Raw genomic sequence first — 25,611 nt, 5'->3', positions numbered from 1 at the left:
TAATGTCAAAAAGTAAGGTTGCTCCTTTAAAAACTTTGACTCTTGCAAGATTAGAGTTAATGGCAGCACTCCTCGCTGCACGTTTAGGAAATTATTTACAAGGTCTATTTCCTAATTTCGCGACACAAATTTTCTTTTGGAGCGACTCTGAAATCGTCCTTCATTGGTTGAAACGATCTTCTAAACAATGGAAACCATTTGTCGCCAACAGAGTAGTTCAAGTGCAGTCGCTGACTCTACCAGAGTGTTGGAACCATTGCAGTGGCTCCGACAATCCCGCAGACCTTACTACTAGAGGAGAATCGGCTAGGAGGATTCTTACAAGTTCTCTGTGGTGGTCAGGCCCTGTTTGGTTGTCTAAACCGCTTCACTCATGGCCTCTTCAAGAATCGCTACAACATTTTAATGACATCTGTGATGAACGCGTGAAAGAGCGACGGACTGCACTGGTTAATTCCATGGTAACCAGTTCAGCTAATGGAAACTTACCTATGTCGTCGTTACTGGACGTTAATGACTTCAGCGAATTAAGTAGATTACTGCGTGTTACTGCTTGGATTAAAAGGCTTGTGCACAATTCTAAACCTAATTCTACAAAATTAAATGGACCTATATGTGCTCCAGAACTCGAGCAAGCTTTGCGTTTTTGGATCAAAGCTACACAATTCAAGCATTATAGTACAGAAGTTACCCAACTTCTTTCTAAAGGAACTATCGATAAGAGTTCACGCATATTTAATTTGAATCCTGAACTTGATGATAATAACTTACTTTGTTTAAAGGGACGTTTACAGTTTTCAAGTAACGATATGCGAGCCAAACATCCATGGCTTCTTCCATCTAATGATAAATTTGTTGAACTACTTATCTGTGATTTTCATACTAAAATGTGCCATTTAGGTGTTGATGCAACTTTAACACATTTACGAGAAAAATTCTGGATTGTTAAAGGTCGTCAATTTGTGAAAAAAGTGTTAAATAACTGTCTGATTTGTAGACGATTCAAAGTGAAATCTGGAATGCAGGTGGTTGCCCCTTTACCGCCTGATAGAATTCAAGAGCATCCACCATTTGATGTATGCGGTGCGGATTTTGCCGGACCATTTTTTGTTCGTGATTTTAATTCAAAGTGTTATTTACTTATATTCAGCTGTGCAGTGACAAGAGCTATCCACTTAGAAGTAGTTCTTAACATAAGTGCTGATTCTTTTTTGTTAGGATTTCGACGATTTGTTTCTCGTCGAGGATTATGTTACATTATATATTCTGATAACGCCAAAGCTTTTAAAAAAGCAAATAGTGAATTGAAAAAATGGTGGAATAAGATAGATAATGATCAAGTTAAAAATTTGTTTGCTTCTAAAGGTATAGTTTGGAATTTTATAGTTGAAAAAAGTCCATGGTGGGGAGGTTTCTGGGAGAGACAGATACGGACGGTTAAAACCTGCTTAAAGAAAATTGTTGGACGATCCTCTCTATCTTTGAAGGAATTGGAAACTGTTTTTTCGGAAATTGAAGCTCTGGTTAATTCCAGGCCTATCACGTATCTGTACAACGAACCCTCAGAACCCTCTCCACTCACCCCATCTCATTTTCTTATTGGTAAAAGGTTGGTGTCTTTACCTGTAATAAAACATAAAAATGAAAATTTAAATGTTAATAAGAATTCTTTGGTAAAGAAATATAAATATCAGCAAACACTTTTGAATCACTTCTGGAACAGGTGGAGAAAGGAATATTTACTTAATCTAAGATCAGCTTTTATTTCTCCACAACCAGGTAATATAGTTTCATTTAAAGTGAATGATATTGTTTTGATTAATGATGAGCGTTATCCCAGAAATATGTGGATGATGGGAAAAATTTTAGAGCTATATCCAGGAAGAGATGGAAAAGTTCGTTCTCTTCTTATTCAGACTCCTAAAGGACAAATAAAACGCTCAGTACAACTTGTGTATAATTTGGAAATTAATCCTTAATTGTGTTAGTTTTATTGAGTTGCAACTTGTTAATGTTCTATCTGTGTATTAATGATAGTTTAAGTGTGCTTATATTTTAAGGTATTATATTTGAACAATTTTCTTTGGAAGTTAAAAGTGTAATTGGTTTTTGTATGTTAAGTCACTGAATAATTTTGAAGCTTTGTATTTGATATAATATGCTACTTATATTTTTATTCTTGTAATTTTAAATGGTTCCTGAATGTAAATTTAGTTGAAATTCAATAGTAAGTGAACTCAAGTGAGTTCAGGTGGGGAGTATTACATATTTCCAGCGTCATTCTGACTAGAGGGCGCTGCGTTCGTCCTAATAGTCAGTGGCAGGCAGGATACTAAAGGTGTAAGACGTGGAAGGCAGAGATGCCTAATAATATATCTCTAATTGATTGAAATTTTCGTATATTTTCCTGTAAATAAATGTTGTTATTGTTAACAAAACCTCTTATTATCTCTTGGATGCACCTTTAGTCTCACAGAACCATTAGATGCAAAACCGTCTTCGTATGCTCCATATACACCGTTTTAACGCCGTTACTGCTGATATTAATTTTTCAAATCCTTTTTAAAAATGATATGTTTGACTATCATCTGAATTAAATGCGTTCAAAAAAACGAGGTCATAAAGAACTGGCATATGTCAAAGAGTCGAAAAGTGCCTCTCGATTTGCTAGGTATAAGACGAAATCATATGAAAACGGACTTCTGTTTAGGAGGACAGCTATGCAACTCATCCAGTCAAAACATCCCCTTAATACTTTCGGAAAAGCTTTGCTTTACTACCTATTAAGTATACCACATCAAAATGCGTTGGGATCCGGCATTCTGATACGCTCGTTCGAATTCAGGACCGCTAATGGGTAATAAAAAGTTCTCAAAGTATAAAATGCGTACTGAATAATTGTGACAAACGCAAAAGGATCAGCGCACGCGAAGCTCAAGTAAAAGCTCCACTACCTATTGGCAGAATTAGACAAAAATACGCAATTTGTAGGAAACATCGTATCTAGTCAAATCTACATGCAGTTACTCGCGGCATGCATTTTTATTTATTTATTTATTTATTACTACGTGCTCCACCATTTGGCACAACACTGAAAAGATGTGGAGGACTTTTTAAGGGAAACTGTCTCGTATTCACATTACACATGCATTGCAAGGTAAGAAATCTCAGCATATTTTTCATTATCAATAGAATATTTCCATTTTAAAGCTTAGTTATAAGCTACAGTTTTACTAAGCGAGAAAAACAGATATGCAGAATCAAATTCAGTAAAGACTTTGATTGCCACTAGAGTATTTTATTAATGATTTTTCTTATCGTTTTAGGCACATGATACTCCATTTACCTAACATTACGTATTCTCGAAATCGTCTCAAATTATCATGCAACATTAGAAAAAAATCTATCCAAAACAATAAAGCGCAAATATGATTTCCAAATTGATACATACTTAAGTTTTGGTACTCTACCGCTTATTGATAATCAATAACACTTATTCTTAGTTACCATTTTTCGAAGTTATTTAGAACGATAAAGCATATTTGATTTGTCCGAAAGCCAATACTTTCTTGTATAATAAGAAGACAGGCATTCAGTTAGTATATTCATCCAAAAACGAAATCAATATCAGAACAATTTGTTTTTTCCAATTTTCTAAAAAAAACGTATCTGCGATTCATTCAAACTACTAGCTGTTATTATTGCAAAAATAGATAATTTTTTATTTCCTTTCCATTCATTCAAATTGCTTGCTACTGTTATCATAAAAATAACCATTTTTTTTATTTTATAATGATGTTTCCAAAAAAAAAAAAAAAAAAAAAAAAATGTTGCTGAAAAATTACTCACAAAAATGTCGTGCGTGAAAGAAATTCTCAATAAATATTGCATTTTATGAGATTCTGCTTTAATCTCCATAATATCTTTTATCATAAAGTATTAAATTGGGTAATATTTATGAAGCGTAAAACTGAATATTTAGAAGGCAAAGTAAAGCTGGATCCATATTTATATCTTTCATCAGACATTGTATTTTTATGATAATATACAAGGACATATCACGAAAGAGTTTCTTGGTAATTAATTCGCTTCTCCAATTTACAGAATACAATTATATTATTACAATTTTATATTTCGACAACTGTTTCAAGAGTTTTAAGAAAATATTTTAACGTAATTAACTCTTTCACTAATTTGTTTTGTTGTCTTTCATAATCTGATAATAAAACGGCTCATAGGAAAAAACGTTAGTTGGTTTAATTGGTTATGGCAAAGTGCATTAGAAGAATCTGCCTGAGGAGAGGGATGCTTACATGAAGGACTGTCTAAGAGAAAGTGGCTCATATTTTTTTCATATTATACATAAGTGAAACCACATAGCCACATGTGTACGTTTGTACGTGTAATCAACCCAAACTTCCGAACTTGCATATTCAACTATCGAATCCATTCGGCCATTCTTCAACTCCGAAGAGAGAGAAACAATTATATTATTTATATAAAAACCGAGATATAATCATTATTCGTCCGAACTGTTGGAAGGGTTGATGAAGACCGATTACTAAGTTGCAGGATTTGGGTTCGATTGCCGGTTAAGGCAATGACGTTTGCCACTTTAATGCTTTCACAAAATATGAGGTATTTTAATATAACGACTGAGGACTGAAGAAAGACTGAGGTCGCTGGCGGCAAAAGATGGGTACAAGACCCTGGTATTCATTCTACTATTCGAAGGATGGCGAAAGCGCTAACTCATAAAAGGTTAATTACATGCTTGCATCTATAGTGTACCTGTGTTATCATTTTAATTTATGCTTCCTTTGCATTTTAACACTTTATTTCTTCATTATACGAAGTAAAGGAAGTATTGTAGTCGCAAAAAAATTCCGCTATCATATTTCAGTGAAAATATCCCTTTTGACCGCTCTCGAATCCATTTTAATGATGTTCTTGCGTGACATCTGTAAGTACGGACAGAATAAAGAACTTTTTTTTCCCAAAACGGATTGTAAAATGGATTTGAAATCATTCAGAAGAGATTTGTTTCATAAAATGTAATAGTTTACGTAAGTACGTTTGTATCTCTCTTACTCAAAAACCAATAACCGTAGAACGCTGAAATTTTATACGTGGGACTGCTATAATATGCAACTGTGCTTCTCCATTTCTTGTTGCAATCGGCTGCACCCAAACGTATATATATTGCCCCTCTATTACCCGGCTCGATGAATCCAGTTTTTTTCTTCTTCTGTGTTGGTAAAGTGTGCATTTTTTGCTTTAAAGGTGATTGAATTATGTTATTTCTACGTTTTGGGTTAAGGTTTTTATGCCTTTAGTTGATCTACATGAAATAGTTGTAGAGACTTCAAGTTTAAAATTTTAAGTGCCGCTAAGCCTAACGAGGCCGCAGTTTGTTTTCATTTGAAATTCTTAACAGAATAATGAATTAAGTCAGTTGGTTCACCAAATTCAATGTGGTTTATTTATTTATTTATATTTTTTTTTAAGTCCAAAGGGGCTTTGTCTCTTTTCGTTTTGCGATTTTACGTTGGTTCACTATAAATGTCCGTTTTACTTTTCAAACTGTTGCCACCGAATGTTAGAGTCCTGCATTATGTTTTCAGAAATTAAAGAATGAAAATATGCATAAATGTATGCAGATTTTTCGCATTGTGATAAAACAACGGTACATAGAGTCATCAAATTTTTAATGACGTAATCCTACTGCGAATATGGGCATGTGGAAGATCAAATTTGAAATTTGGAATTTGCTTTATTATTGATTTTATATTTTGTAAAAAATTAACGAATTTTTGATTAAAAAACTCAAGGATTTCAAAGCGAGCAGTGGCAATGTTGTACAAAAAAACATTTTTATCTCAAGCGCAATGAACTCTGTATCAGAAATTCTAAAGATATGCTCAAATAGAAACTATTTTGCGATATTGTTCTTGAACTGAATTTTATGGTTTAAGTGCGAAGAAAGTGATATTTAATAAATAAAGGTAACAGACAAAATGTTAAAAAAACGCCCCTTTGGACGTAATTTGAAATTTGAAACCTTTCAGATTATTTTTTTCCCCAGACCAAAAGTTAAATTTAAATTTTGTGCCCCGTAAATTTTGTCTTACTGTCCGCTGACCTAATTTCTTGTTTTTCCTTAGAAACTCTAATTTTAATACTAAAAGTTTTTAACTGTATTTGATGCTTTAGTTTTTTTTTATTTTACAATTTTTAATAAAGTCTGAGTTTTATGAATTTTTGCCTTGTCTTGAAGTGAGACCTCAATGGAGAGAATTAGAAATATATCTCTAATGGAATTCGATAAAATAAGTTTAAAGGACGTGCAGAAAAATATGTGTATAATTTAATAGGCCGTACAGGAAGTCATGTGATGCCCAAATCAGATATTTTTTTTTTTTTTTTTTTTTTTCCCCGTCATATACAGACATTCCAGTTTGGGGACAGGAAAGTTCAGCAAAAAGTACAGTTACTGTAGAAGTGTTAATATCATACTCCGATCTATTTACATTTTGTTATTCAGTTATCGGTTAATAAAAGGAATCTTATCATTAACAATCGTAATTTTTTTATTCACCAAAGTTGATTTAGTTCTTTATAACCTTCTCTAATTCGTTAACAAATTTTTGTTTTGGACCAATAATTTCTTTTTCTCAGTATATAATATCCTGCTTTAGTGCATTGATTCTTGTTACCCTTCTTATTTTATTTCGCAAATAATAAATGCTAGTGATATTCCTTTTCGCTTCCGTTGTTCAGCAATTGACCTTTCATACCAAAAATTGAATCTTTTTCAAAAGTCTTCCGTCGGTTAGTTAGTTGCGATAATATCCGTAATCTTTTTACCCTAAGAGAATAAATTTCTTAAAAGTGGCGTTCACATTGTTTTCATCTCCAGTATAAAAATAAATCAGATCTTTCGCAAGGCACTAGAGTGGCAGAAGTTCAGGTTTATTCATTAATAAGCAGTTCTTTGGTAAGGAATAAGCAAATAATTATATTTAATATTGTGAAATGATTATATTCATTATTATAAGGTGAAACACACTAAACTATTGTTCTTATATACGAAGATAAGGTTGAATAATTTTCAATAAACAGGAACAAATGCCCTTATTTTAGTTCCAAAATAAGTAAAAATCTTCAGAAGACTGAGAACAAAAATACTGTAAAAAGCATTATGAGAATATTCAGTATCGAACAACAAAAATCTCGCTAAAATCACGTAATTTAAGGAGCAAACATTTTTGTTTTGTTGTCAGTAGCAGTTAGCTTTGTATTCGTGAGGAATAAAATGAATTCACAGAGGTGAAGTTCTGAAAATTTTTCCTGTTTTCATACATAAATACTAGGGAAGCTCCAGTTTTAAAATTTCAGAAACTTCAACAAAGCACCAAATTGGCTGATGAACAGCAATATATTGTTACGAAATGTACGGGCGGGGTAAGATGGCTTCCCCGCAAAGCAGTTTTAGGGTTGCCACATTTGGCGAGAAATCGCACATTTGGCGACAAAATTGGTGATACGCCATGAACGGATGGAGAACCTTCTGGAACGAATTCTTACTGGTTTAGCCCAGAATGTCCTCGAACACAAGCCGAAAGCTATATAAACCCTGCTGGTCCGCAGTCAGTTAGTACGATACGGCATTAGCCGTGAAGTCCGCAAACGCACACCATGCAATCAAGAAATTACAGGAGCTTCTACCAGTGGTAGAAAAGTGGTGTACGACTTGGAGAATTGCTATTAATGCCAGCAAGTCGCAATTATTACTGATAAGGAGGAAAAATACACAGTTGACTATTAATAGAAGCTCCTCTTATTCTCTGAAGAGATTCCTAGGGTTAGTAAGGCGAAATATTTAGGAGTAATGCTAAATGAAAGATTAAAATGGGGAGATCATATAACAGAGGTCAGAAGAAAAATTTTCACTGTTGTAAATAGTCTCATCCCTTTATTGGGTAATCATTCTAGCTTAGACCTCAAGAAAAAGAGGCTAGTTTATATCACGGCAATTAGGCCATTGATGACTTATGCGTCGCCGGCCTGGTGCACGGCTACCAAGGAGGATATAAAAATGCTTGCAAAACAAAGTTTTAAGGCTTATCACCCATGCTCACTTTTTTGTGAGCAATGCTACACTGCATTGTGACTTAAAACTGGACACTATAGAAGAGCACCTGAATAAGATCAACAGGAAGTTCTTCACGAAAGCTCTGAACTGTGACCATATGAGAAATTTTGATATCTTTACCTACGAAATATTGAATGAGGACGCCAAACTGCGCCCACTTGCGGCCCACCTTAGCAGGGACCCGAACTTTCCCACCTAGTGCCCACCTGTAAATAATGTACCCAATGTGTTTATTAGCATTCTTAATTTTGTATCTTACTCATTTATTGTATTGTGTATTTCTTAAATTCACTAGTTTTATTCACATTCTACACTCATTTTATGACTCCCACTTAGTCACGCCTTTACCGGGCCGGTTACTTGCTAGTGAGCTCTTGCGTTGCTGGTCTTTCTATTCTTTATCCGTCTTTCTCCTCCTTACTGCGGACATTATGTGAAGATAGTTCTATGTTATTGTGCCCATCCGGCATAAATTTGATTGAGCCAGATAAACTACTGATCTCAGTGGTATTCTGGCTATAAGATATCAGTCAGTCAGTCAGTCAGTTAGTATCGAGTGTGTGCCTTGTCTAGCGAGCTGATAGTAAGTAATTAACGAGTTTCTCGAAGTCTAGCGCCGAGTTGGTGGTCGAATGCATCGAAAGAGTCTTGTAATGTATCGCGAGCGAATTAGTGCATCGTTGAAACTGTGTATCGTCGAGTGCATCGCGAGTTGTAGCGTGGAGAGTCTCGTCTCGAGAGTACGTGGAGTTCCGAGAACGACCAAGCAGAGTCGGAAGCAGTACTCTACTGCTTTGCAGTGAAGCTGCCTCCACCGTTATTACCTGACAGTGTGAAGGCTGTGTCGCTGAACGTGTCAGCGTGTTTATAACAGTTCGATGACTGTAAAAGTGATTTAGGAGCTATCTGATTAAATATTGGTAAATAAAGTGTGTTTCGATATTTCATCAAGTGTCGTCGTTATTCACTCCAAATCCATACGAACCCCTTACGAACATGAAGGAAGAAAATAACGTAACAATATCTATTTTGCCAAATCATGGCAGATTCAGTACCTTTAGTTTCATTAAAACGCTTCCTAATCTGTAAAATTTTATATTCTGGTATTTATTTTCCATAAAAATACTCGCACAGCTCTTTATTGCATCACAGAGCACAACCCGTAGTTACGGTTCAAGCTACTAGGAACGTTAAACACAACAAAATGCAAAGCGCGTCTAAAAGGCGAAGCTTTCACGGACATATCAAACCTTCGAAAACGTTCTGAACTGAGATGACTGGGAAACTGGTGTTCTCTTCAGTCTTATATAGCTTTTTGTAAGCCGCTGAGAAATTTCTAGTGCTTTTGGATATTACTGGAAGGTATATGAGGGCCTGGTAGCGTTACAGTTGCATAGAGGATCAATTGTAGCTATTCAATTACGATACCCATTACAGTTATACGGGGACCGCAACAGAATGTCGCCAAATATAGCCGAAGACAAAAGTTAGTCGCCAAAACCGTTGCCAGCTTGGCGATATCTCGCCAATTTAGCGACATAGCCATTTACTCAATGTTAAATAGACTTTGCCCCTGCGTTTTGATTTTTCCGGCAGAGCATTGTTTCTTTCAAGTAGTTCATATTATATTATACAAAAAAAAAAAAAAAAAAAAAAAAAAAAACATATAATTTCACTAAAATTGTTTACTTTGATACAAAATTCGTAATAATATGTATATATAATATATAATCCATCCTTTTACCCGGCTTAAAAGTCCTTACTCGGCCTTTATTTCCGCAATCGTTGGTCGTAGTCATATATTTCCAGTTACAGAAGTGTTTTTAAATGACGAAAATATTCATGTTTTGTCAATTGTAAATTTAAAAAAGAATTGGTTTTTCGACAAATAACGAAATATAACTTTCAATGTGGTCTTCGTTTCCTTTACTTATATTTGGAAAGTTTTATACTCGTTATGAAAATATAAAATTATAAGAACTTCCATATGATAAAAATTGACCGAGATATTTAATCTCAAAATTTTCAAATTTCGGATGTCATTTTGAAACCTCGAGGGATCGGTTAATTCGATAAAATAACTTTATGCAACAAAAATATGTGTAATTTAATAAACGGTGTGAAGGAGTCATGAGGTGGTCCGTATCGGATATTTTTAAATAAGAAAGGCTACTTTTTATCTCTTCTTAGTAAATATATGAATATCAGTCAGAATCTATAACATAAATACTTGTTATTTACACCATGAACTAGAAAATTGCATTTTTGCTATCGTTTTGGTGGAACTCCTCAAAATTATTTTCAAAAATCTTTGGATTTGCAGTTTTTCAAATGTGTAAGGCCATGTAATCAAAACTGGATTTTCATACCAAAGACAAACATTTTCTTAATTCCGAACACAGAAAATGCTGACAATGGGTAAATTGACAGAAACTGGTAGAACATGTCGTAATGCAAGAATTATACGAAAGATTATTTGAGATTAATATTCATTGAATTTTCAACTAGTAACTCACTTTTAACTCATTCCGAAATTGCGCCAGATGGTAAATACATAAGATCTTACTTTTACGTTTTAAATTTATACTTTTGTATATGAAAAATATCCTGTTTGATGAACCAGATGAAGAACTCTTCTGCAACATCACAGATGTTGGCTCTTGTATCCTTATAAAGAATGGGCCTGACAAGTGCAGAAATGCGCTTCTTCTAAATGAGCCCTACCAATAGACGAGAGGTTAAGCCCGTCGAATAATATTAATCCGACGTAGGTTCAAACCCAAGCGAAAGGATTGGCTGCATGGTTGGTTTTCGTGGTTTTCTTCATGTGTAATTGCCTAAGAGTCGATTTTCTTTAGAAAGTCCTCCACGAATACATCTTTCCCTGTAGGCAGATAGCCTTCGTGCGCTTTGTCATATTCAAATAGCCTAACCTAATAATAGAAAACTGCTCAAAAATTAGAACTTGAATTTGAAGAAATTAAAGTTTACCTCATTCGTCTTACAGTCTCGAGCTTACTCCTTTTTATTATTACAAGTTGTAGTCTTCAGTGTTATGTTTTCATGCGTGTTTTTTTTTTTTTTTTTTTTTTTTTTCTGTTTGATAATTTGAAAGCTTGGCGTAATACCCTAAAGTATAATATTGCCAAGCAACTGAACTTTTTGAAAAATATGGAAACAAGCCATTTAACATTGATATTTCTTTCCGATAACTTAAGCTTTCATGCAGTCTCACAAAAAACCATTTCTGAGAGTGCTGCCATTCGGCAAAGCACAAAATCTTTAACTGACTTTTAACTTTAATCAATCCGTAATTATTTAATCAACTGAGCGATTTAAAAGTAGAAACCACTCCTCTTGATAATTTAAAACCTATTTTGTATCAGAAATAAATCTTTTAAAAATATATATTTCAATATATTCAGTTTATGATAGATATAATAAAATACTTTTATGAATATTTTACTAATATATTAAGTCATACAAAATATTTATGCTACCTCATAATACGCACTTGAAAACAGAATTTTCGTGTATTTCTTTTCTTTTCGCTCGATATATTTTATTATATATTTTACTGATATAATTTATTATATATTTAAATTATATAATTAATACACCCAAATGATAAATATATAAATAATTATAATATATGTCATTATTGATAAAAGGATGTTTTTAAGACCAAATATCATTTACATCGGAACATGAAATTGTTTCATTTTTATAAAATAAAAAAAAAGAAACCTGTGTTATCTGAACGAACCTGTGTTAACTTCGCCCAAGTTAATTCCCATAAACTATGTTCTACTGTATTTAAATTAAATCCGTGTAGTTATTTTATCCATAAGAAACTCACTAATCTACTTTTAGAAAATACTTATCGAATTTACATTTTATCGAGTTACGTTTGTTGAACTTCCTCGAAACATTGCGAGAGGGCGCTTTTTCCAAAATAAAGCCGATGGCAGATAGTCCTTCTGACAATGCAATGGTGATACTTTAGTAACGAAATGGGCAACAATTTCTTTCTCTGTTCCTTTTATTTCTTTTGTTTAAACCTTATGTTTTCAAGTACCTTCTTATGTGAATCTCAGTAAGACTTTATGATTATTCTTATGTTCTATAGAATGTTTAATTTACATGCATATAAATGTAATTTTATGCTAATTATATTAATTTAATAATTTTCAAAATAATGCTGTTAATTCAGGGCTAATAATCTCGAATTCCACTGTTCCTTTTATTTATTTTATTTAATCTTTATGTTTTCAAGTACCTTCTTACGTGAAGCTCAGTAAGATTTTATGATTTTTCTTATGATTTTCTTCCCATTCTTTCTTATGAGTTTTTTCTGAGATTTCTTATGATTTTATGATTTTTTTCTTTCTTTTATGATTTAAAATGTTTAATTTACATGTGTATAAATAGAATTTTATTCTAATTACGTTAATTTAATATTTTACAAAATAATGCTATTATAAGATAATCCTCCTTTTGACCCCAAAAAGGCTATTTGTCTCGAAATGCGATTATGCGTTGTTTCACTTAATTGAGTTATTTTACCTTTTAAAGGTACAGAAGATATATAATGTTCCAATATTAGTCTAAATGCATATTCATCTAATATCCTTTAAAATGTTTCGCTGTTCCACCTGGGACATCTCTATCGATTGTCTCTAATGATAAACCACATTAAATTTTTAAAGAGCCCTTTTCGCCGCTCGTTAAATGAGATTTTTTCAGTCTTTTCTTAGTTATGAAACCAGTGTTCTGTTTTCTCAATAGCATCATTAATTTTTATTTTATTTTTCTTTACTTTCTTTGTTTCCGTTGTAAGGAACGCGCGGAAATTATTTCAGTAGCTTATGAAAATTATAAGTGATTATTATATTGAATAATAATTAAGCAATATTTAAAACTCTTGTCTAAGCCAGATATCAGCTTTTTATTTTTTATTTCTATTTTCATTTCTGCGTTGTATTTCAGCATTAAAAAACCGGAAATTACGATAAGATTAAAAGAGACCCAAGTTTAATAAATTTTTGAATTGATGTATCTCATTAGTTTTCGGCTCCAAAAATTTACTGAATAAAAGTAATAACGTTATTAACCCAAAGGAGCGTAAGCTCAGAAGGGCTGTTCGTTTTGAAACGGGATTTTGCGTTGAATTACTGCAAAAGGCTGAATCACTTTTCAAATTGTTGCTATCAAATATTATTGCCCTGTATTATTTTAAGAGAAATTAAGTAAAGGAGAATGTGCATGAATGCAGGTATGTTTCTCGCACTGTGAAAAAACGACGGTACTTAGAGCCATCAAATTTTAAATAATGTAACCCTCCGTTGGAACATGGGCAACTGGAAGCCCGAATTAGCAAGCGAGCATAGCTATAATTTCCGATATACAGCGCGGCGAGCAATGGCAACACTGTGCGGAATATATATATATATATATATCCAGCACGGGAGACTGTGTATCGGAAATTCTTAAGGTATGCATGCTGCTTTTAAATATTTTGTGATATTGCTGTTGAATTGAATTTTATGATGTTAAGTAGGAAGAACATGATATTTAATCAAAAAACGTAACACACAAAACATTCAAAAAACGCCCGTTTGGGCGTAATATAAGATCTGAAAGCTTTCGTATTTTATATTTTTTTATATATATAATTTTAAATCAAACGCTTTCTTGATATGCATAGGTTTCTCATTCCTTAGCGTATTTTATGACATTTTAGAATGGTAATAGGTTATAACAAATTGTATATACTTATTAAATAATTCAAATCATTTTTCAAAGCATATTATAGATAAAATGTTTTCAAAGAACTTCACAATCGTATTCTGAATTGTATAAATTTAACTTCTTTAAAGTAATAAGCAATACAAAACAGAAAACTCTGTTTATATTCTTCAATTTAACATTCCAATAAAATATTTATATTATGCCTATGAAAATTGTACAGTTCAGGATCTTCCTTCCAAATTTTCAGGAAAGATTTAATAATATATTAATAGTATTTTGTTTCAAAACTTGATATTTTCAGATTTATTTTCAGGATAAAACAGCATTTTTAAATGAAATAAACATATTTCCTTACATCATAAAATCTAATATCAAATATAATGGTTAATTCTTACTTTATAGTAAACTCACTCCGAAATATTCTCATTTTTTAGAAGCGAGGAGCATTACAGATTTTCGTTTCGTGCGCGTGCTCACTTTCAAACATGATATTCAAAATTGAGTCACAGAGAAGAAACTGGAACCAAACGGCAATATGAATTTCTGAAAATATATGTGTATTTTGTAAAATACTGTTTTTTTAATTTTAGAACGAATGTAAACATTTACTGACTTTTAAAAAATGGAGTCGTAGGGTATTATATAAAAAGTTAGATTACATAGTTTTTACAAAACCGAATTATTTAATTTCAAAATGCCAAACGATGAACGGATGTTTGATTTAAAATAACTTTGTAACTGAAAATATATGTCTACAACTAACAATCAAAAATATACGCCTCACAAAGTCTTATATAATATATATATATATATATATTTTATGTATATATATATATATATATATATATATATTATATTATATATATTATAGAAAAAATTAATAAAATTGATTTCAGAATAGTGAAATGATACAACGGAATTGCAGAAAATGAAAATCAGAGAAATTCTTGAAAACCTTTTACCCTGCATATCAAAAACGCAATACAAATATTAGAAACTAAACGCTGTATTAATAGATGATTAATATACGACTTATAAAAATTTATCACAGAAGAAATTGCATCATTTTCGATAACTAGTAATTCTAGATTTAAGATGTCTCTGAAATTCTATGATAAAATTGTATGATAGTAAATAGTTCAAATTAATTCAAATGTATCATGGTAATTTAGAAGGAAAGGTTAAAGTACCTTTCACATCGCATGAATTAACAAATAAGGAATTTAAAACTACGAAAAGTTGAACCGCAGATATCATAAAGAACCTTAGACTAATGTTTAAGAAAATTTTCGTTTACCGGGAACTGTCTAGAACCGGGAAACTTTCGTTAAAAAATCTAAACTCTCGTGCTATTTACTATTTTTACCTTATGTATTTAACCTTAACAAATAATAATATCCTCAAGCGATAAAATCCGACAGGTAAATTATTTTTTTCATATTAGACTATAAAAATTGTACGTAGGTTTATTAAATTTTTCAAGAAATGGAACTCGGAGCAATTTAGGTATGAAACATCCTGGAGTATTAGTTAACTTGTTCGTATGTTTTTGATTTAAATAAGTTACTTAGTTTATTTGCTATCGCGAAACACCTCAGGTTTAGCTTTCTTTGGGAGGGATATCTTCATAGAGAATTTGATAAAGTATTCATATTACATACAGAAAATCCTCGGAAATCCCACATAGCGTTCATCAGGAATCTTGCACTTCTAGAAATGCACCTTTTTATCAGAAATCTAGAACAACCCGGTAATATAAAAAGTTATAATTTATTATAAATGCTATAAAAGTTATAATTTATTGCCTGCAGACATCATATATAAAGTGATTCCCATTATGCCGTCTTTTCAAAGTTTTTACAAGAAGCATCCATGGCTGGATATTCGCCATCAGTGAACTCAGTTAATTTCGAAAAGCGCAATGGTAATTGGTAGTTGGTTATCGGGATGAGCATGCTACTATTTCATAAGCAGAGAACGTTTCGACGTACTTACCTGATGCAGAAGTGAGCTGCAATAATAGACCCGAAAAAAACAATTACATTAACGAAAAACAATTAATTACTCTGGCTACATTACAGTGCAAATGTTTAGGCCGAGTCTAAAAGTAAAGTCGACTGAGATAGCTTGTCAGATCTGACCAACGAGCTTCTGCATTTAATATACTGCAGTTAAAACTTTTCAAAATAGTCACTGAGCCCTGTTCGGTTACGGGGTTGGAGCAGATAGTTAGCTGCAACGCATATGTTGACGGCTGCTAATAGGAAATAGTTTGCACAACATTACCGAAATAATATTTTGATCGTTTGGCAAAAAGTGGCATTATGCGATGAGAAGAGAATTTTCTTGCATAAAAGGGAAGAACGAAAGTGTATAAAAACGAAATTTCTGAGAATAGATACCAAGGCAGGATTACAGCAAGCAGGCATGCTAATGTCTGCTTACTGTAACCCTGCCTTGGTGAAATCTTGCTGTAATCATGCTAGGACCTGAAGCATACGTTTCGTGTATGCCTTGCGCCTGATGTAGTAAGGGTATCATCAGGATTATACGCTGTGGTACAGTGTAAAAATTATGCCCGATTTGTTTGAGATGTATGAAGGAAACTTTGAATTAACGTCTTTTTTCTAAGTTATCAATAATTTAACTCAATTAAAATGGCTAATGAAGTCATAGCTTCCGTGTTCATTCTGATATTTTTATAAGGAATTCAAAGGATGCAAAGCAATTTCAAGAACATCTGAGAAGCACTATAGTCAGCATGATGGCAGAAATGTGTTGCAGCTGTACGGAAAATATTTTGAATATGTCACAGATGTGCTAGCTGAAAGTGGTGCATATTTTGAATAGTAAGTTGGTGATTATAATAATGTGATCAGACCATGGTTCAACGCAGTCAGTTTCGACTATTTTAGTTCTGCTCCTAAGCATGTTCTTACAAAAGAGAAGCTAAAAGAACCTGGAAAGATCTGTACCAGATGGATAGAATTGTATTCATCTTAGCTCAATCATTGCTATTCTGAAGGCTATACTTTGAGTGATTCCTTTTTCCTTATTTTAATTTGTTCTCAAATTATATAAATTATTACATTAATATTAGTTATTATTAAATAAAAATTAAAAGAAAATACTTAAAATTTTTTATTATAGCTCACAAATGTTTTTACTGTTTATTTAAAAAACTTCCCTTTTCGCATAATTTTGTATTACATACGGCGGCTGTATGTAACTAGATGGTACGAATCATACTTTAGTAAATCTAAACTGGAAATTCCATATAAGAGAATATGGAAAGTCATAACCCGCGGTTTTTTTCCTGGAGTAGATCTCGCTTTTATTTTGGTAAATAACAGCTGTATAAATACGAGTATCATTGCATTTAATAAAGAAGAATTTTTACTTTGCATGCCGTTATTTATTACATTAGAATATTATAAAATCGAAGTTCGAAGATTATGAAATGCTTTATAGTAAAATAGAATAAAGTTTTACTAACTGCATTACGTTTTCGTATACGAAAGGCAGAAGGTACTAAATAAGTTTAGCAGCAGATTGTTTCTTTCCCATTTGTCAGTCGAAACTACATATTTAAGAATTCAAACAATAGCTAATTTCAAGTATAGAAAATGATATGTTTGTTTTTAATTCTTTGTTTTTACAAAAAATTCAGATAAATGCTTGAAAAAGAAAATTAATTTCCTTATTAGCTTTTGAAATAAATATTATTTTCAGACTTCAAGAAGACGACGATCCGTGTTCTATTTTGATACCAAAAGGATACGAAAAATACAGAGCTCCTTCTAACAAAGGTATGTGAAAAACGATCAAGTACCTTATACATATAGAGGAATAACTATTCATTTTTCTTACAAAAAATTTAATTCTGTTCCAAAATATAACAATTTATAAATTTTCTCATACATAGGTTATTATTTTCTTAAGATTTCATAATTTAGAAAGCGTGACATCTCAACTCTTATTAAAGCCAGTTAAAACTAGTTGTTTTATCGTCTGCATATCAAAACGCTGAAGTCGTTTTCATTTACTGAGGGGACATTGTACAAAGAAAGTTGCTTCGAGGTGGGACAACGTTTTAACATTTAAATTGTTAAAGTTAGGTAAGTTTGCTAGCGAAATGTTAGAGATGATTTGAATAGTATATGGTGATGCATGGTTATGGAGAACACAAATGCGTGTGTAACCACTTTAAATGTGGGCGTGAAATGTTACTTTAAATGTGGAAGTTAAAGATCAACCAAAGATAGGGTAACTTTTTTTTCAACTTCGAAAATGAGGTTATGTGAAGAAAAATCGATGGCTAATTTTAATTAAAAATCTGAAAATAGGAAAGTTTGTACTCCAAATTTGCTTCGGGTTTTGGCAGAATTGCTGATAGAAAAGCTTGCTGTGATGAATAGCTGACTACTGCGATACAGGAAAACAATTTCTTAAAGTGTAATCGGAGATAAGATCTAATATCTACAATGGTATCACTGGTATCTACAGTGCAACCAAGAAAATAAAATACACAGTGCACAACTGAAAGGGCCGTCCGTCAGTTCCTCCATACAAAAATAAAAGCACGGCTGTTGAAATAAAAGATTAATATAATGCTGACTGCATTTTTGTATTACAAAAGACATGAATGTGTCCCTAAGTATCAATCAATTAATCAGTGTTCTTACAACGATGTGCAAGAAAGAGGTAAGACAAGTTAGAAGCGAACGTTTTGACGCTGAGCAATGGTTCCTTTTTGCATGGTAATGCCACTATATTTTACAGCACCGTGCGACAGTTTTGTAAGCATGCTTATGAGATGACATTATCAACTATTTTTTTCCTTTTGCAGGTCAGCCCATAAATGTTTATATTCAGCTCGACATTCTTGACATCGATGAAGTCAATGAAGAAACAATGGTAAGAAATCAATGCTTGTTTTCAATAGAGAAATAATGTGTTTAGCAAAATTGAATTTAGCATTTTTAAATAACTATTTACTTTAACTATTAGTTAAATGTATGCTAAAATATTCTAAAAAATAGCTCAAGTGATGAGCATTTAAACAAATAACCACTTTAATCCATGGAGGTAAGAATCATTGCTTCCTTTCCCCATACCTGAAGTAATTATTCCAGAACATACATTTTGAATATTATGGGACAAACCTTCTGGCAACTTAAAATGCAATTACAGAGCCTTTTCGTTTTTCCTCAATACCACTGAGTTGGCTCCGTAGTTATTATCAACACTCACCAACACGTTAAAATCAGACTTCGCAATTTCTTGCTTTAATTTCAAAAAACATAAAACATCGTTGGATGGACTATCACAGAACTTGTTGTTGGCGATATAGTAGAACGCAGTGCATTGAAACGCGCGGCTTATGAGGTTTTGAAAACTAAATTATTACCAAAATATTTTAAAACTGAAACGCTACTTATCAAATATAAGCAATAAGCCAATGTTTTTCTCAAAAATAAACCCTCTGGTTTATTGCCCCAAAACAGATTTTTCAAACAGAACATGCAATCGAGATGTCAGTCAATTTCTGTTTCAGCTACAAAAGCTGAAGCGTGGAACACTGCTGAAGAAGCACACAGTATTAATCAAGGCACCTTCAATCAAGACGATCCTGTCCGCTGTACGCTGTATTCAAGTTAATTTACACACACTGGCCAATGAATTAGAAATCTTTGAGATTTCTTTTTGACTGTGTGCTAGGGATGAAGTATGCACATTTTTTTTTTTACGTGGCTTACACGTGGTTGGAAATAAGTATAAGTAAGTGTAAGCGTGCTTTTCACGATGAATGAAGTAAAATGGGGAAAACTACAGATTTTTAACTATTTGAAAAAGGGCTTTTTGTTGGTGTCCTTTTAGCTGGAGCCTCGATTTCGAAGACAGTAAATCTCACTGCGTTCTCAAAAGCAGCCATATCAGAGGTTTACAAAAGTTGGAATCAGAATACACAGTCTTCTATAGAAAACATAACTGCGGTTGGAGCACAGTTTCCCAAGCGAGTGAACGCCGTCGTCTCCAACAAATTGTATGGCAGAATAGACACTCTACTATGCTTCATCTAACACAGATCGTCAACCAAGGCTCTTCCCAACAGATTTCAGCTCGAAGCATGCACAAAGAATTGCAGAGGATAGGAATGCATTGTGGGGTTCCTGTGAGAAAATCACTTATTTCTGTCCGACATGCAAGAATGCGTTTGCAGTGGTGTCGAGAAAGAAGACACTGGACATCTGGAGGATTGAAAATGGGTAAAGTGGTCGGATGATTCACGCTAAACCTCATTTTGCACTGATGGAAGACGTCGAATTTGGCAAGAACCCCATGAAGGCATGAATCCATCTTGCCTTATTCGCACTGTGCAAGGGTCTGTTGGGAGTATCATAATATGGAGCATGTTCTGTTGGCATGGGAGTGGTGCACTAGTGTTTCTCCAGGGTAAACAAATGATGGCGATGGATACTTCCTAGAAGATAATGCAACTATGCATCGTGCCAGAAGTATTCAAAATTGGTTCGCTGAGCATCAGTCTGACTTCCAACACCTTTCCTGGCTACCGCATAGCCCGGATCTCAACCCCATAGAAAATGTGTGAGACATGGTAGAAAGACGCATCCGACAGCACTTTACATCTAATTTACAAGATCTAAAATCTTACATAGCCAATGCATGGTATTCTCGTGACGTAAATGCACCCCAGAAGCATGTAGACTCAATGCTAAAACGAATCAGAGCAGTTATCCGTGCAAATGGTGGTATAATAAAATATTGATTTGAAGTTTCTCATTCATTGTCCAGAGTGTGTAAAACGCACAGACGTACAAGCTACACAGCTAGTTGTGCATGCAATTCAACAAAATGCAGACTGTTTTCTAATTCAGAAACCTTAATGTAGAGAAAATCAAACCCCTAGCTTTCGTCACTTTTGTCAAAAAGTACACTGTACATTAATTAACGAACACGCACCAAAAGTCGCTATCATCTGCTGCAATCCTTTCTTGTAACCTATTACTATCATCACTAAAATAGATTTCGTTGCCGTCTTACTGCAATTAAATTCTTCTCATCTCACTCTCAGCTCTATCTGTTCTTTCACCTACGAATGACATCATCATAACTTTAACAGAAATATTAGATAGACCTTTCTCTAGATATCCTGATATCCCACAAATTCTTAGTGGAGAATTTAATGCCCACTAGTGCTATATTAGTGCCCACTGGTGCTATACTGCCACAAAACGTTCTGGGCGGCTATCCAGAAAGTAGAAGGACGAATTATTTTTTAAAAATTTATTCACAATTTTGACACATCGACTTAAAAGTTTTCAAAATATGCCCTTCTGGATCAGCACAGCGTTTCAGTGACTCTGCCAATCACTGAAGGCTCACTAGAACGCAGAAATTGGAATGTTCTTCAGCTCCCTCATTACTAGGAAAATAGCTCACCCCGTAGAATAATAACAGGACTGTAAGAGCAAAACTATTGTAATGTAAGCATATTACTATCCAGTTTGTATGTACTTGATAAAAATACTATTGTAAAGCAGTTTAAATGATATTGAAAATCCAGTCAATGTGTAAATGAATTACAAGTTTAATTTGATTATCTCAGTAAAAGTATTGTAAATATGAATTCATATAATGTTTAAATGTACACATAGCTGTCATGATTTTATGTATCTATCATATGTAAATTGTACAAGACAATGATTGTAATCAACATATCTATGCTTATACACAGGCCTTGTATGCCCATGTATTATTTATATGTATATTTTTACACGGAGAAAATTTTCCCTTCTGCCAGGATGACTATTAACACTGTAAGACTTTTACAACAAAGTCAGGTCAGTGGTTATCTCAGGCGGCGCTCAGCTCCCTCATTACGGCCTCTTGAATGGCTTGAATTGAGCCGTGGTGCCGTCCTTTCATAACCCTTTTCAGTCGGGGGGGGGGAGGAAGAGGAAGAAGTCTGAAGCATGCCGTATATATACAGCTTTTGGGGGGGGCGATCAGAGGTTTTCAAACATAGTAGTAATTAAAACTTTACCTTAGGTTATAATAATTATAACTTTAAAACATAATTTTAAACATTTAGGTGTAATTTTACTTGTAAATGTATAAGCGAAAGACCAGTTTAAATTGAAAATTTTAAATGGATTTGTATTTAGTCTAAGCACTTGCCTTATATTTTAATTTAAGTGATTGTAAATTTATAATTTGTGTATACTTTGATGTTTAATTAAGTTTAAGCGTTTAATTTAGTTTTATTATCTTAACTTTGTTATGTTCTAAATGATATATTTAGTTATGTTTCAAATATTATATTAAATTTCATTATTATGTTTATTTACTTATGTTTTAAGTGTATTCTGTTTGTATATATATTTATGTTATGTACTGTATACATTGTATACACATCTTATTCTCATATGTATGATATTGAACATTAAACTGTAAGTCCGCCGGTTGACGTAGGAGAAGCTCTTACTGAACTTGGATATCAAGTTGAGAACGTGATACAACTCACACGATGCAGAGGCCCGGACATAGTTAAAATGCCCTTGTACTTGATCTTTCTTCCTCGTAACGACAAAAGCAGGACAATTCATCAGCTTGAATATTTAATGCGTCTCAGAGTGAGTGTTGAGACATACAAAGGAAGAAGAGGCCCTACGCAGTGCTATCGCTGCCAGGGTTTTTATCATGCACAAGATACATGCAAATTCCCGCCTCGCTGTGTAAAATGCGGTGCCGATCATGAATCCAGGGAATGCGCAAAACCCAGAGACGCATCCCCCACTTGTGCAAATTGTGGACTAGATCTCGTCGCGAGCTAATAGAGCTTGCAGTGCCTTTCCTAAATCTAAGCCGCAAAATAACAGACTTTTCTCAGAGTGGGTTATAACTAACAGCTCCCAGATGCAAAGTGCCAGAAATTCCGCGGATATTTCGGAACTTAATAAAAAACTCCCCAGCCAAAGCGGTGATTTCTAAGGTCACCGCTGCTCTAAATATGCTTAAGGACTTACAACTAACTAAATTGGTTGAAAATGTAGTCAGGCCTCAATCCAGCCAAAATGAATAATTTTTCTCGCAACTCGTATACACCGGTCAAAATCATGCTGTGGAATGCACAAAATGTAACTACGAAACTTCATGAATTCCAGGACTTTGTCAGAAGAGAGGATGTATTAGATATATGTTTAATCACGGAAGCTCATGCTATTCAGAATAAAAATCTTCGTACAGCAAACTTTACTTCCTTTAGATGCGATAGATGGCGCCACCGGGGTGAGTGTTGAGACGTGTTATCATTTACGTGAAAAGGTCGTATGAGGCGTGTTTGATTAAAACAGACAACTCTAAGGCGTTTGAAACGGTGAAGGTTCAAGTAAAGCTTCCCAGGCTTGGAAAAATTAACTTTTGTGCAATATATAACCCTCCAGACAATCAATTGACGGATAATATCCTTGATGAATTGCTTCTCAGCCAAGAAACCTGTATAATAGGGGGTGATTGGAACTCAAAACACGTGGAATGGGGCTGTCACAGCACAAACAGAAATGGCAAGGTAATTCATAACTATGTGTATAATCACCCAGTTTATTTATTCATCCCTGAAGAAGCCACCTTCTGGCCGAGCATCCCAGGCCGGCGTCACGATATTCTAGACTTATTCCTCTCAACGGATAACATCCCTATTTCCCTTGAGGTGCTTGCTGATCTTTCATCAGATCACGTTCCTGTTATAGCTAGAATAGGTGGAGCTCCCAAGACAAATCCAACTCCAAAGAAAATAGTGGACTGGAACCTATTTCACAATATCACTAGCACATCGAAATTCAGTTTAGGTTCTCTTAAGACTAAACCATACATTGTCGCTGCAGTAAAAAATTTTACCAATAAACTTCAGGAGTTCCTACAAAATGCAACTACAGAAATGGGGAACAATTACCTAGACAGCACACTTCCGGAACAGACTTCGCAAACAGTACAGTAAAGATTGGAATCCGGCTATTAAGACGGATATAAATAGGCTCACAAGGCAGATTAAAGCTCTCATCAGTGAGCACCGAAACGAAGTATGGAGTCACAAAATAGACAACTTAAATCTGGATGACGGTTCATTTTGGAACTTCGCTCGGAAGCTGAAAAGAGTCTATCATCATTCTCAGCCAATCAAAACAACACACGGTTTTGCATATGCGGATCAGGAAAAAGCGGACACTTTCGCAAAGCATCTGAGCGAGCAGTTCACTCCGAATGTAATGCCGAATAATAATAACTCTGATATTGACAACTTTGTTCAAGAATGGCTTGAGATTAGCACACCGATAAACACGATTAAGCTCACTACTCCTTTAGAAATAAAAGATATCATCAAGCACACCAACTCAAAAAAGGCGCCTGGAAGTGACAAAATAACGAACAGAATGATGAAGAACCTGCCTCACTGTCTAATTACAAAGCTGACTAGCATCTACAATGCTTGTTTGACGCATTCCTATTTTCCAACCCCGTGGAGGCATGCAAGCATTTTTCTGATACAGAAACCAGGCAAGTCTCCCGATGAACCGGCCAGTTACAGACCAATTAGCCTCCTGTCGACACTGGGAAAGATTCTTGAAAGAATAATTTACAATAGAATTAAACCTTTCCTCGATATTCTGGCGGATGAACAACATGGTTTCCGAAGAGGACTATCCACTTCTCATCAGTTAGTCAGAATCACTGAATATATTGGAGCGGCTTTACATAACAAAAATAGTGCAGCTATCCTTATGCTAGACGTGGCAAAAGCATTTGACCGCGTCTGGCATAGAGGACCGTCTGGCATAGAAGCTCATCAATTTGAATTTTCCTCGGGAAATTATCCTCATCCTCAGCTCATTTCTGAATTCCCGGACTTTTTCAGTACGACAAGGAGATTCCAGTTCAAACCCACATCAAATTTACGCTGGTGTCCCACAAGGAAGTATCCTTGGACCAATATTTTATATTTTGTATGTAAATGACTTCCCAAAATTCAAACAAGACCATAATATTATGTTAGCATGCTACCCGGATGACACCGCCATCATCGCGAAGTCCAGACGACCAAACTACGCCTTGGAAAAGATTCAGCAGATTATTCCCGATATTGAAGCATGGTGTCAACGATGGAAAATTCAGATGAACCCGAAGAAGTCAAAAGTTTTAGTTATCAGAAAATTCAAGACCACAGACCCCCCTCACCTGTAATCTTACGCTCTTCGGCAAAACAGTCCCTACTGTAAGCACGGCAAAATACCTAGGAGTCATTTTAAATCGATCGTTTACCTGGAATGCACACATAAGCAGTGTTTGTGGAAAAGCGTACGGCATTGTGAAAAAGCTTTACCCACTACTTTCTAAGGACTCTGGATTAAACCTTGCACGCAATAGAAGGCTTTACACTGCAATTGTCAGACCTGTTATCACATATGCCTCCTCGGCCTGGGCAAGTGCTAAGGCAAGTGAAATTCACCGGCTGCAAGTTATGCAAAATAAGATCCTGAGAACTATCACGAACGCCCCTTACTATATTAGAAATGAAGATTTACATCGCGACCTTCACATTGATTATATCAAAGACTACTTATCTAAGATAAATGGGAACTTTTTCAGGAAAGCAAAGACTAACAGTACAGCTAACTTTGAGTATA

The 25,611-nt window shown here is 34.0% G+C and overlaps 1 protein-coding gene across 2 annotated transcripts in view; it reads left to right on the top strand.

The window, feature by feature from the left end:
* Nucleotides 1-12,167: 12,167 nt before the first annotated feature.
* The window catches only part of LOC118195498 (glycine receptor subunit alphaZ1-like), a 72,186-nt gene continuing 58,742 nt past the window's right edge, over nucleotides 12,168-25,611 (top strand). For both annotated transcript variants that reach the window (XM_035366822.2, XM_035366821.2), the window contains exons 1-3: nucleotides 12,168-12,251; nucleotides 17,639-17,715; nucleotides 18,756-18,823. In XM_035366822.2, the coding sequence (XP_035222713.2) occupies nucleotides 12,169-12,251; nucleotides 17,639-17,715; nucleotides 18,756-18,823 (228 nt within the window). In that variant the 5' untranslated portion in view covers nucleotide 12,168. The remainder of the gene's footprint in view (nucleotides 12,252-17,638; nucleotides 17,716-18,755; nucleotides 18,824-25,611) is intronic.

The sequence above is a fragment of the Stegodyphus dumicola genome, chromosome 7 (assembly GCF_044657685.1).
Source record: "Stegodyphus dumicola isolate Sdum_Otavi_A_Nest chromosome 7, ASM4465768v1".
In the NCBI taxonomy this organism is placed as follows: Eukaryota; Metazoa; Arthropoda; class Arachnida; order Araneae; family Eresidae; genus Stegodyphus; species Stegodyphus dumicola.
Note: the sequence above shows the minus strand (reverse complement) of the source record. Positions and strands in the feature narration are given on the sequence as shown.